This window comes from Mandrillus leucophaeus, unplaced genomic scaffold, assembly GCF_000951045.1.
Source record: "Mandrillus leucophaeus isolate KB7577 unplaced genomic scaffold, Mleu.le_1.0 Scaffold186, whole genome shotgun sequence".
Classification (NCBI taxonomy): domain Eukaryota; kingdom Metazoa; phylum Chordata; class Mammalia; order Primates; family Cercopithecidae; genus Mandrillus; species Mandrillus leucophaeus.
Window position 1 is genome coordinate 5,342,692 of NW_012101876.1, and position 11,392 is coordinate 5,354,083.

The following is an 11,392-nucleotide window of genomic DNA, read 5'->3' on the forward strand; positions in this document are numbered from 1 at the left end:
GAGCAGAGGACCTGAACAGATATTTCTCCAAAGATGACATTAAAATGGCCAAAAGATATATGAAAAGGTGCTTAATGTCACTAATCATCAGAAAAATGCAGATTAAAACCCATGAAATATCACCTCACACCCCTAAGAATGTCTGTTATCAAAAAGAAGAAATGACAAATGTTGGTATGGAGAAAAGAGAACCCTAATATATACAGCTGGGGGACAGTAGACTGGTACAGCCACTATGGAAAACAATATAGAGGTTCCTAAAGAAATTAAAAATATAACTACCAATGACCCAGCAAATCCCTCTTCCCAAAGGAGAAGAAAATACCACCTTATCAAGATATCTATCGCCCATGTTCATTGCAACATTGTTCACAATAGCCAAGATATGGAAACAACCTAAATATCTATCAATGGAGAAGTGGATAAAGAAAGGGTGGCATAGATATACAATGGAATATTATTCAGCCTTATAAAAGGAGATCCTGTCATTTGCCACAACATGGAAAGACCTGGAGGACATTATGCTAAGTGAAAAACAGCCAGACACAGGAAGAAAAATATTACATGACCTCACTTATATATGGAATAATTTTAAAAAAAGAGTTCAAGTACACAGAGATAGAGAATGAAACAGTGGTTACCTCAGGCAGGGTTGGTAGGGGAGAGGAAATGAGGGAATGTAGGTCAAAGGATACAAAATAGTAGATAGGTAGGATGGGCAAGTCTAGCGATCTCATGTGCAATATGAGGACTAAAATTAATAAAATTGTATTGTATTGGGAATTTTTGTTAAATAAGTAGATTTTAGCTGTTCTTGTCATTAAAAAGTAACTATGTGAGGTCATAGATGTGTTAATCTGCTTCACTATAGTAACCACTTTATTATCTATATGTATCTTCAAACATCATGATGTAAACCTCAAATATACACAATAAAATTTAAAAATCAAAAATAAAATATGTTTTAAAAGAATAAAGGCAAACATTTGAGATAGTCATTTGGGGAGGAAAATAAACATACTGGGGAGATACGGTAAGATCATTGGGTAGTGCTGAGCGCCATTCTGAATCAAGATTATCATCTTAAATGAGAGACTTGGTACATTTGGATGCTTTTCTCCGTAAATATTCTCTTGTTTGGGTACAGCCATGGAGTAGGTATATGACTGAGTTTAACCATTAGGTCTTTGCCAAACAAAGGGAAAAGGGGTGGAAAAAGTCAAAGGTATTTGCAAGATAATGGTTGTGATGATGGGCCATGAAATATAACTGTGAGGAGGTGGGGAGTGAGTAATTATTATCATGGGGGTGGAGTCGAAGGAATGAAGGGCACCATGAAGTGGAAGATTGGCTGGTAAGTATGGTGGGAGGGCATAGAGGGGGTGGTTAGAGAGTACGAGGCGTGAAATCAATTTCAGAGGTCATGTAGTCATTGGCGCTGAGGAGGTCAATTGATATGATCATGGGAATAGGCAACTCAGGTAGGGTAAAAGAAATGACGGCTGAATGTGAGGCAGTTCAAAACCAGAGACAGCAAGGATACAGAAGTCAAGAATGATGACAAGAGTACAAGGTGGAAGAAAGAGAGTGGGCTAGTCACTGAAGTAATCAATGTATGAAGGGAATGACCAGGGTTTGGTACATGTCAGCAAAATAAACACCTGATTTTGGGGGTAACTGAGGTGACTAGGGATGTCAGGCATGCTGGAATCAGTCCTGATAATCTCATGACAGAAGGTGGGAAACCTATTGTGGAGATTAGGGCTGCTGGTTTCTCCAGCATCTGGTGTTTTAAGATCAGCATTTGAGTCCAAACTCCACCACACTAACTGTGGAGCTTGTGAAAGACTACTAAAAACCTACTTATTCTCATCTGTAAAATGAAGACAAATGTTTAATGAATTGCCTAGTTCACAAGGAGCATTTGATATAATGAATGCAAAAGCACTTTGCAAGCTCTAAAGGGCTATAGAAATGTTAGTTAAAATTAAAAATTTATGTCTTGCATTGTCATTACTAGCCTTTAAACCAGAGCTAGAAGAATTACTTATTCATCTCTTTATATGCCACAATACATAACACATATCCTATGATTTAGAGATTACAAGGTTGAATAACACTGAACAATAAAAGCTTATAAAATGAATGAGTCTATGACTAATGTCTCCAATGTTATTATCAACATTACCATCATTACTGTTAAGCATTAATGCTTCAAAAATTGTGAAAAAAGGCTGGACGCGGTGGCTCACGCTTGTAATCCCAGCACTTTGGGAGGCCAAGGTGGGCAGATTACCTGAGGTCAGGAGTTCAAGACCAGCCTGGCCAACATGGTGAAATTCCGTCTCTACCAAAAATACAAAAATTAGCCGGGCATGGTGGCAGGCGCCTGTAATCTCAGCTACTCAGGAGGCTGAAGCAGAAGAATCACTTGAACCCGGGAGGTGGAGTTTGCAGTGAGCCGAGATCACACCATTGCATTCCAACCTGGGGGACCAGATTGAGACTTCATCTCAAAATCAATAAATAAAAATAAAAATTTTTTTTAAATTGTGAAAAAGTACACATCCTGGTTTTTCTTTTTACCAAATCCATTGAAATGAAGAAAAAGAAGTATTTCTTCAAGTTAAAGTCACACAAATATTTATACACTTTGACCTAATAGTCTCATTCCCATAACATTTTTATCATTTAATCAAGCACAACATATATTTACTCTTTTCTCTGTTCTTCAGAGAAAAGTGCAGAAACCCTAAGTACGCACATAAATTTTTAGAGTGAACACACACATATAATAGCCCAACTCCTAAAAATTTGATGTCATAAAATATTCCTCTAAAATGAAAAAGCCTAATGTCTGAAGATGAGATATTCATATTATGTTATAGTGAAAAGAAGCGAAAAAAGCTCATTGTTTGGTGAAGGGATAATGGAGTAAATATTAGCACATAAATTCAGTGGAACAATATGGGGCCATTAAAAACGACAACTGTGAAGAACCACAAAACTAAATCCACCAACTTGAATGCCCCTGAGTTAAGCGGGTAGAAGAACTATGAGAAGCAGCCTGGTATAAGGTGATAAAGCATAGGGGAGGTAGGTCAAAGACGGTCAGAAAATGCAGAGTACAGAGCGCTTGCAGGCCCCACATAAAGACATTCACATTAAAACATTTAAAAATAATGAAGATAAAACATGGTATTGACAAAACATGTTGTGGGCCAAATTTTGCCCATAGGTCTTTAGTTTGTGACCCTTTCTGGAGATAGAGGAAAACAGTCAATGGTGAAATAAACACACTAGATATGGCAATGTGATTATAACGTAAAGATTTTGTTGACATAAGGACAAACACTGGAGGTGTGGAAAAAATGAATGTTGGCCTTGTTGGAAACTTGGCCAAATAACTTTGCCCCTTTTAAGCCTCGGTTTCTTCATCTGTAAAATAGGGATTTAAAAAATTGCCTCCTTCGTAAAGCTGTTGTAAGGGTTAAGTGTGATTGTAAGGGCAAAGTGAGTAGAAAAGAGCCTGGCAAGTGGCAAATAAAACTATTCTCCCCCTCATTTTCCTCCTCCTCCTCCTCATTGTTATTTTGTTATTATTAACTATTTCAGGATTTTATATCCCACAATCCTGTTTCCCTTTGTTCTACTAACTCCAGCCACAATAGCTTTCTTGTTATTTTTCCAATATGTTTTAGCCTTAGGGCCCAAATTCTCTAGCCCCTGGTATTTGTCTTACTTCCTGAGAGCTTTTGCTTAAATGATACTTCCTCAGAAGGATTTTCCTGCCTGCCTCATCCTGCTTTTTCTTCATTGCACTTAGAACCATCTGTTATCTTATGTGTATATGTGTTATATATACATACGTTTATATAACACATATGTGTGTATATCTGTGTATTATATATATAGACACACACAAGGGCAGGACTTTGCCTAACTTGTTTACTGCTATATTCCCAGTTCCTTGAAGGGTACCTGGCACATAATAGACATTGAGGCATTATTTGTTGAATATTGTTAAATGTTTAAAAAAGGGCACAGTTTAGACATTGTGCCCTTTTTCCCCCTTTTATTCTAAATCCCAGAATGACAATGTTTGTAAAATCAATGATTTAAAAGCACATTTTCCTGCAGGTGATCTTAATACGTAACTCTTCATAATCTTTTGTAACTTTTTTGGCAGATCAGCCATGCAGAAGCTGGGGACAGAAGTATTTGAAGAGGTCTATAATTACCTCAAGAGAGCAAGGCATCAGAATGCTAGCGAAGCAGAGATCCGGGAGCGTTTGGAAAAAGTGGTGCCTCGAGCCAGCGACTGTTTTGAAGTGGACCAGCTCCTGTACTTTGAAGAGCAGTTGCTGATCATGATGGGAAAATAACCTACTCTCCAGAACCATCTCTAGGCAACAGTCAAAAAGAAGCAGGAGTTCAAGTGGACAAATGTATGTGAAAATTCATTTCACATAGAAGCTGAACTCTATTATGGGGAATGGATACAAAAGCGGAGCTCCCATATTGACTTTCAATTCCTCGTCAGAAGTACTGGCTTCTTTAGAGAGCGGTGAGCATGGCTGCCTGTGCTTGGAGTCATAAGTGTTATTTGGACTATACCCTGAGATAAGCTTGTAGATCAAGTTTGGCTCTCTTGTAAAGCATTTCTCTCATGTGCGCCCTCAGGGCTTCCAGCAGAATTGAGTCACCTTGACAGTGACCTGGGAGAAGCCATGTGCTCTTCATCATTTTCAGCTGGAGGACAGAGCTCAGTGCCTGACTGCCTAGGGTCTCGGGGACTGTGGGCAGCCAGTCAGTGAAGGTCACTGGACCCTAGCCTACAACATGCTGAGCTGCAGCCCAGAAGCCAGACATATCTGTCTTAGCTGACCTGTTTTTGGTCCACTTTTGCCCTTCCATGACTAACAAGGAAGAAATGTATGTATTTCATACACACACAAGGACCTGGATTAAAAATCCAAAGAGTGATTCTCTTCTATGATTTATTTCAAACTCATCCATAGATAGTTCAAGATTTGTATTCAAAATAAACATAGTTTTCACAGTTACAAAATAAATCACCTATTTTATCTTTTCCTTATGTAAAACTTTCTTATTAAATGCAACATATCCATCCTTTGATAAGTATTACTTAGAGCCAGTAATATTTGGTTAATTTGGTGCCTGTTGGGTACCAGTACTATACTTAGTAGTTTAAGGGCCTGCATTGGATCTTTTCACTAACTCGAGAGAGATAGAGTGAAAGAGAGAGAAAGAGAGAGAGAGAGAGACAGACAACAGAAAGAGAGATGCTCAGGTTAGGTAATTTGCTTAGTCACTCAGCTGCAAGAAGCAGAGTTGGCATTTCCAACCAGGTCTGTCTCATTCCAGAATCCATACTCTTAACCGCCGTCTATCAGAATTTTAAACCATGGAGCTACATTAGATTTGCTTGTGAAGCTTTTTAAACATAGACACATTTAAATATACTGTTAATGAAAAAAATATTCTGACACTTATTGAAATGGTAAAAAGACTGTACTCAGGACTATTTTGATAGGTATCAACAATATTGCAATATGGGAGAGGCACTGGGCTCAACTCTGAAGTTTCTTTGCTGAAGCAAAGAAAACTAGAGATTATTAGCCAATTAGCAGGATAGGGGCCTTGGCGGATGGAAAATTTCTAAGAGGAGTATTCAAAGGTTAGGGGTTGTATTCGTCTGTTTAGTGTTGCTATAAAAGAATACCAGAGACTGAGTAATTTATAAAGTAAGGAAGTTTATTTCGCTCACGGTTTTGTAGGCTGAGAAGTTCAAGGGCATGGCCCTGGCTTCTGGCGAAAGCTGGCGTGCTCCCTCACAACACGGCAGTGAAGGGGAAGTGGATGAGTACGAAGACAGAGAAACCTGAGGGGTGTCCTGGCATTATAACAGCCACACTTCCGGGAAATAATAGATTCCCACAAGAAGTAATCCAGCCTAGAGAGCAAGAACTCACTCACTACTCCGGATCTGTACCACAGCTATTTATGAGGGTGCTCCCCCATAACCCAAACATTTTCCACTAGGCCCCACTTCCCAACATCACCGCTTTGGGGATCAAATTTCAACGTAAGTTTTGGAGGGGCAAATATTCAAACCATAGCAGGGAGACTCCTGCTAAACTGACTTAAGGCTCCTGCTGAAGGCAGGCGAGGGTCATCAGAGATTGAGGGCAGGTGATGAGGAATCTGCTCAGATACTGAGGGTGATCAGCTATCAAATGTGGGGGATTCTCAATAAACTGAGTTTACCAGAATTCTTGCTAAAACTGGATTTGGCAGGCTGAAGACAGACCCAAGAATGAGTCCTTATAAAAAGAGGGCTCAAAAGAGCCTGTCTAAAGTTTGGTCAAGGAGATAATCTTCATCAATACCCAGACCCACCCCACTCCCTTCTCTGGGAAGATAAGGGGCTAAAACATATCTATTGTTTCAGAACTATATGGGTGAATTTGATGCCCACAGTACTGTTACTCACTTTTCTGCCTCCTGCTGATGACTGAGGAAACTAAGAGAGGTTCTTTATCTTACTAACCTGTTATCAGTGGTGCTGTGCTTCCTGCATGATGCACTCCTTTAAACCAGTGATTCCCACATTTGAGCATGCATTTGAATCACCTGGAGTGCTTGCTGAAGCATAGATTGGTGAATTCCATCACCAGCATTTCTGATTCAAGAGGTCAGGGTTTCTAACATATTTCCAAGTGGTGCCAGTGCCACTGGTACCACACAGAACCACTGTTCAAGACCTTTCTTTCTGTTGTCTCTCTTCTCCCCCCACCTCTTTTTGGAACAGTGGTTTGGCTGCTCTTAATTGGGGGCTTAATTAATCTCATATATTGGCAGGTGGTATAAGGACTTCAAAGAAGGCTCCAAAGATTTCAAATACTTCACAGCAAGTATAAACAAGTAGTAATTGGGGTGGAGTGGTAGGGGAGTCAGTGTGAATAACTTGAGAGAACTTAATGGGCTTATTTTAAGGACAAAGGGGCATGGTCACTGTGTCCTAACGCTCTACCCTGTGGCTTCACTTCCATCCCTGCCCAGCGACCAAAGGAACCAACCAGGTGAACCCACAATTTCTCTGGTGCTCAAGGGTTGTGAACATCACTCTTCTGAGTTTCCACAATTCCCTTACGCTATGGAGAGGTATTGGGGCTGCACAAATCTTCACTCTGCCTCTTCCCAAAGCTAACAATGCTCGTTCTCACCCTCCCTCCTTGCATACTGGAGAATGATTCCTGGCTGGGAGGCTGGCGGACAGGACCATGTATGTGCTCTCACAGCCCCTGTATCTGCAGCAGGAAAAGCAGACTTCAAATACTGGCTTCTGGAGGTGGGAACGGAGACTTTTCAGAATTTGGAACTTGAGTGTGTTTCCCAAGTCAAAATCTAGGGCCCATGGTTGTTGCCATGGTAGAACACTGAAAAAATCAGGTTTGCCCTGGGAAACCTGCGATGATGGGGGCATGTGACCACACTGCTGCTGACAGTGGGCATGCAAATTGCCATCATGTTAACAGGGACGAGACCTCACCCCAGAAAATGCTCCCCAGAGCCCACATGCCCTTTTGTGACCAACCAGATTGCAAATATGACTGGAAGAGCAGGGACCATAATATTACCCCAGTTAATAAAAATTGCTGAATCTTCTTGTTAATGTTTTTCATAACATTAGAACAGAACAAAACTTGTGTGCTGGGTCCTAAGGGGAAATAGCTAGATTTTCAAATAGTCTCTTTCACAAACAGATTCACATTCCTATACCTTGCATTTCAGAACATGGTTCTTAGAAGACAGGTCAGACTAAAAACAGCTTACTCTCCAGGGATTTGTGTTATGCACTTCATCAGGCTTAAAAGAAAAAAGAGCTAGGAAGAAATATCATTTTGCATCATAGCTCCATGCCTCTAAAGAGAAGCTCACTCAAATTTACTTTCATTTGGTTCACTGGGGTGGGAGTGGGGAACAAGATTTAACAGTACTTGAAGGTTAAATCTTTGACTTATCGTCATTGGGAAAATGCTTTCTCCTTCAGTTACACCCAATCTTAATTTTGAACCACTTCAAATTGTATTAATAACTATCCAACTGCAAGATGGTGGGGGAAATTGACTAGGGAGTTAAACTAGGAAGTTTCTTGCTATGAAACAGTTACTATGAGCAAATAAAGGGAACCTGCTAGCTTGCTGCTTTGTAAAAAATATATACATATATATTTCAAAAATGCCAATTGACCTTTCTGCTTTCTATTTATACAGAGGAAATGCCACCAGCTATTTTGGGTGATGCAGAGATAAAGCACACAAAGGAGAGTGCTGGAAGTTAATTATTTAATGTCTTTGGGGCTGAAGTTGGAGCAAAGCTCTAGGTATATTTTAAGAGTCCAGCCATCACAGTGGGCTCAGGGTAAAGGAGGTTGACAAATTAAGCAGTAGCTCAACAGGGGGAAATATACCACATTCCTCTTTCAAGAATGATGGGTTCACTAGTTAGTGTATCAGAAGGGAATGGGGCCAGGCCACTAAGGGGATAAACAGAAACGGGCAAACAGAAGGAGAAGGTGTGGGGCTGGGGGAAGGAGAGAGGCACAGCAGAACAAAAAATGTTTTAAAGTACTTCTGCCACACCTGTGTAAGGAAAAAAATTGAACTTGATAGCCGATGACTTGGACTCCAGGCCTACTCTTACCATTTACTGTGTGATCTAAGGCAAAAAAAGTGATTTCCTCTGAATCTGTTTCCTACCTGTGTCTGAAGATTGCCGTAAAGACTAAATAATGCAATAGGTTGAATCACATGAAATTGCCAATGCGATTCAGCCTAATGTGTTGAAGTGCTTTAAATGCCATAAAATGTTCTCAACTTTGAGGAAAAAAATCATTAAATGTATTGTCATCTTCCACCATTGGAGATTCATCCCTGAAGACTTCCTTAGGTTTCTATTATTACCATCCAAATGCACCCTGAAAGATAAACACTTTTAGCCATTTTCAGCTAGCACTTAACAAGAAATTAGCCGAGAGCCAGCTAAGAGCTGACAGAACCATGAGGAAGACAGCTCTGGAAGGACAAGTCAGTGGACTCTCCAGACCAGCCTTGCTTCCTTTCAGTGCTTCAACCCACTTTTCAGTTCATGAATCTGCCACACCACAGTGTTCATCATCGCCAGAAATCTTAGGATGCTCAAGTTTTCCTTCAGAAGGAAGTTCGGAAATTTGGTTCAACACATATACATTATAAAATTATATATTCACAAATATTCACTAGGAGTACCATAGTTATTAACATTTATACAGAATTGAAAACGTGACTCCAATAGGAATATTTTCTTTTTTATTTCATTTATTCATTTTTGAGACAGAGTCTCACTCTGTCGCCCAGGCTAAAGTCAAGTGGTGCGATCTTGGCTCACCACAACCTCCGCCTCCCGGGTTCAAGCGATTCTCCTGCCTCAGCCCCCCGAGTAGCTGGGATTATAGGCACCTGCCACCACACCTAGCTAATATTTTTTGTACTTTTAGTAGAGACAGGGTTTCACCATGTTGGCCAGGCTGGTCTTGAACTCCTGACCTCAGGTGATCCGCCTGCCTCGGCCTCCCAAAGTGCTGGGATTACAGGCGCGAGCCACCCGCGCCCGGCCCCAATAGGAATATTTTCAAAGTAGATTTTTAGGTTTAGTTCAGGAGACAATCTTTCAACAGCTAGAAACATTCTTTTTTCTTCCTCAAATATTGGCTTTTCCCACTTTGATAGTTTCAATTTTTAATCCCAATTTAGCCCTCCCTATACCCCTGACCGTTGCCTTATAACTCTGTAGTTCTCAGTATTTCCCACTCCCTGACTCTTGAGTTTGCTCATGGAACTTGTTTTGGCTGAGGAATGGACTAAGGGGCTGGGAACGTGTCGGTGCACTTGGATATGTTCTCTCGCATCTCCCTCATCACCAGCCAGCTCGTCTATCATAGGGAGGACGACAGAGGTGGAGCAGAGCCACCCCAGCCAGCCCACAGAGTGACACAGAGTCACCTCAGACACTGCAGAGCAAAGCAGAGCTGCTCCAGGCTACGTACAAACTCCCGGGCAAGAGATACATATGTCCTGCTGCATGCTGTTCAGGATTTGTGGTTGGTGGTTATGTGGCATTATATGGCAATAAGCTAACCAACACGTCTTCCTTCTCCTGACATCACTCTCTTTATTCCTTCTTCAACGCTTTTTTTTTTTGTTTTAAATCAAATCCTTGGGATTTTTTTTTTTTTTTTTGGCATTGATTTTTATAAATCTGGAGGAAGTTTGTCTCCAACTAAATTATTCTGTGGCTTCTTAGAAAAAATACGGATACCCTTTTTCAAAATGGCCCAGGTGAGTCACAAACTCTGATTTTCCCAGCCTTCAGCATATTTCAAGGTAATGTGGGATGACAGCATGGAGCCTACCTGGACCGTCTCTTCTAATTCTATTCTTTGGATTTCAGCTCAATGTGTACTGAGCTCCCATTCTGTACCAGGCACTAAGTATAGGCACATAGTTTTGAATGATAAGAATTCACCAGGCAAATAGAAGGGAGGAAAAGATCTTGCAGGCATGAGGAACACAAAGATGGAAGACACAGCCCTATAGATTCTGGAAATCTGAAATCCTTTGGTGCTGGTGGAACATGAAATATGAGAGTGATAATGTTAGGTTTAGAGAGAAGGGGATGGTGACCAGCCTCCAACATGACTTCCAGTGATCCCCACTTCTGGTATATTCACGTCCTGTGTAGATCCTTCCCACACTGCCTCAGGGGCGGCCTGTGTGACCAACAGAATAATGTAGAAGTGATGGTGTGTGACTTCTGAGACTAGGTCACAAAACACACGGATTTCATCTGTATCGCCCACACTGGATGAAGCCAGCCACTATGTTGTAAGAACATGTACGCAACCCTATGGAGAGATCTCTGGGATAAAAAATTGGGGCATTTTGCCAACAGCCAGTACCACCTTGCCAGCTGTCAGTGAGCTATAGGAGCATATTCTCCAGCCCTAGTCAAGCCTACATTTGACTACAGATCTGGCTGACATCTGGACTAAAACCTTATGAGAAACCCTGAGCTAGAACCACCCCCTTTTAATTCCTGACCTACAGACACTGTGAAATAATGAATGTTTCTTGTGATGGTGTTAATACATTTTACAATATGTTTCAGCAATACATCACCAATACAGAAGGCAAAGCTCAGCTATATGCTGCCATGTTTGCTCTGCTGTGTCCTGTAGTTAGGGGCAGCCACTGCAAAGTTATTGATGAACATGATCTTTAACTGTATCATGACACCGGGTGGAGAGCAGGTTTGAAGAGGGTGAGAC

At 41.0% G+C, this 11,392-nt stretch overlaps 1 protein-coding gene across 2 annotated transcripts in view; it reads left to right on the forward strand.

Annotated features, from left to right (window-relative positions):
* Positions 1 to 5,098, forward strand: part of NEK11 (NIMA-related kinase 11) — a 311,830-nt gene extending 306,732 nt beyond the window's left edge. For both annotated transcript variants that reach the window (XM_011977968.1, XM_011977967.1), the window contains one exon: positions 4,190 to 5,098. In XM_011977968.1, the coding sequence (XP_011833358.1) occupies positions 4,190 to 4,368 (179 nt within the window). In that variant the 3' untranslated portion in view covers positions 4,369 to 5,098. The remainder of the gene's footprint in view (positions 1 to 4,189) is intronic.
* The last annotated feature ends 6,294 nt before the right edge of the window (positions 5,099 to 11,392 follow it).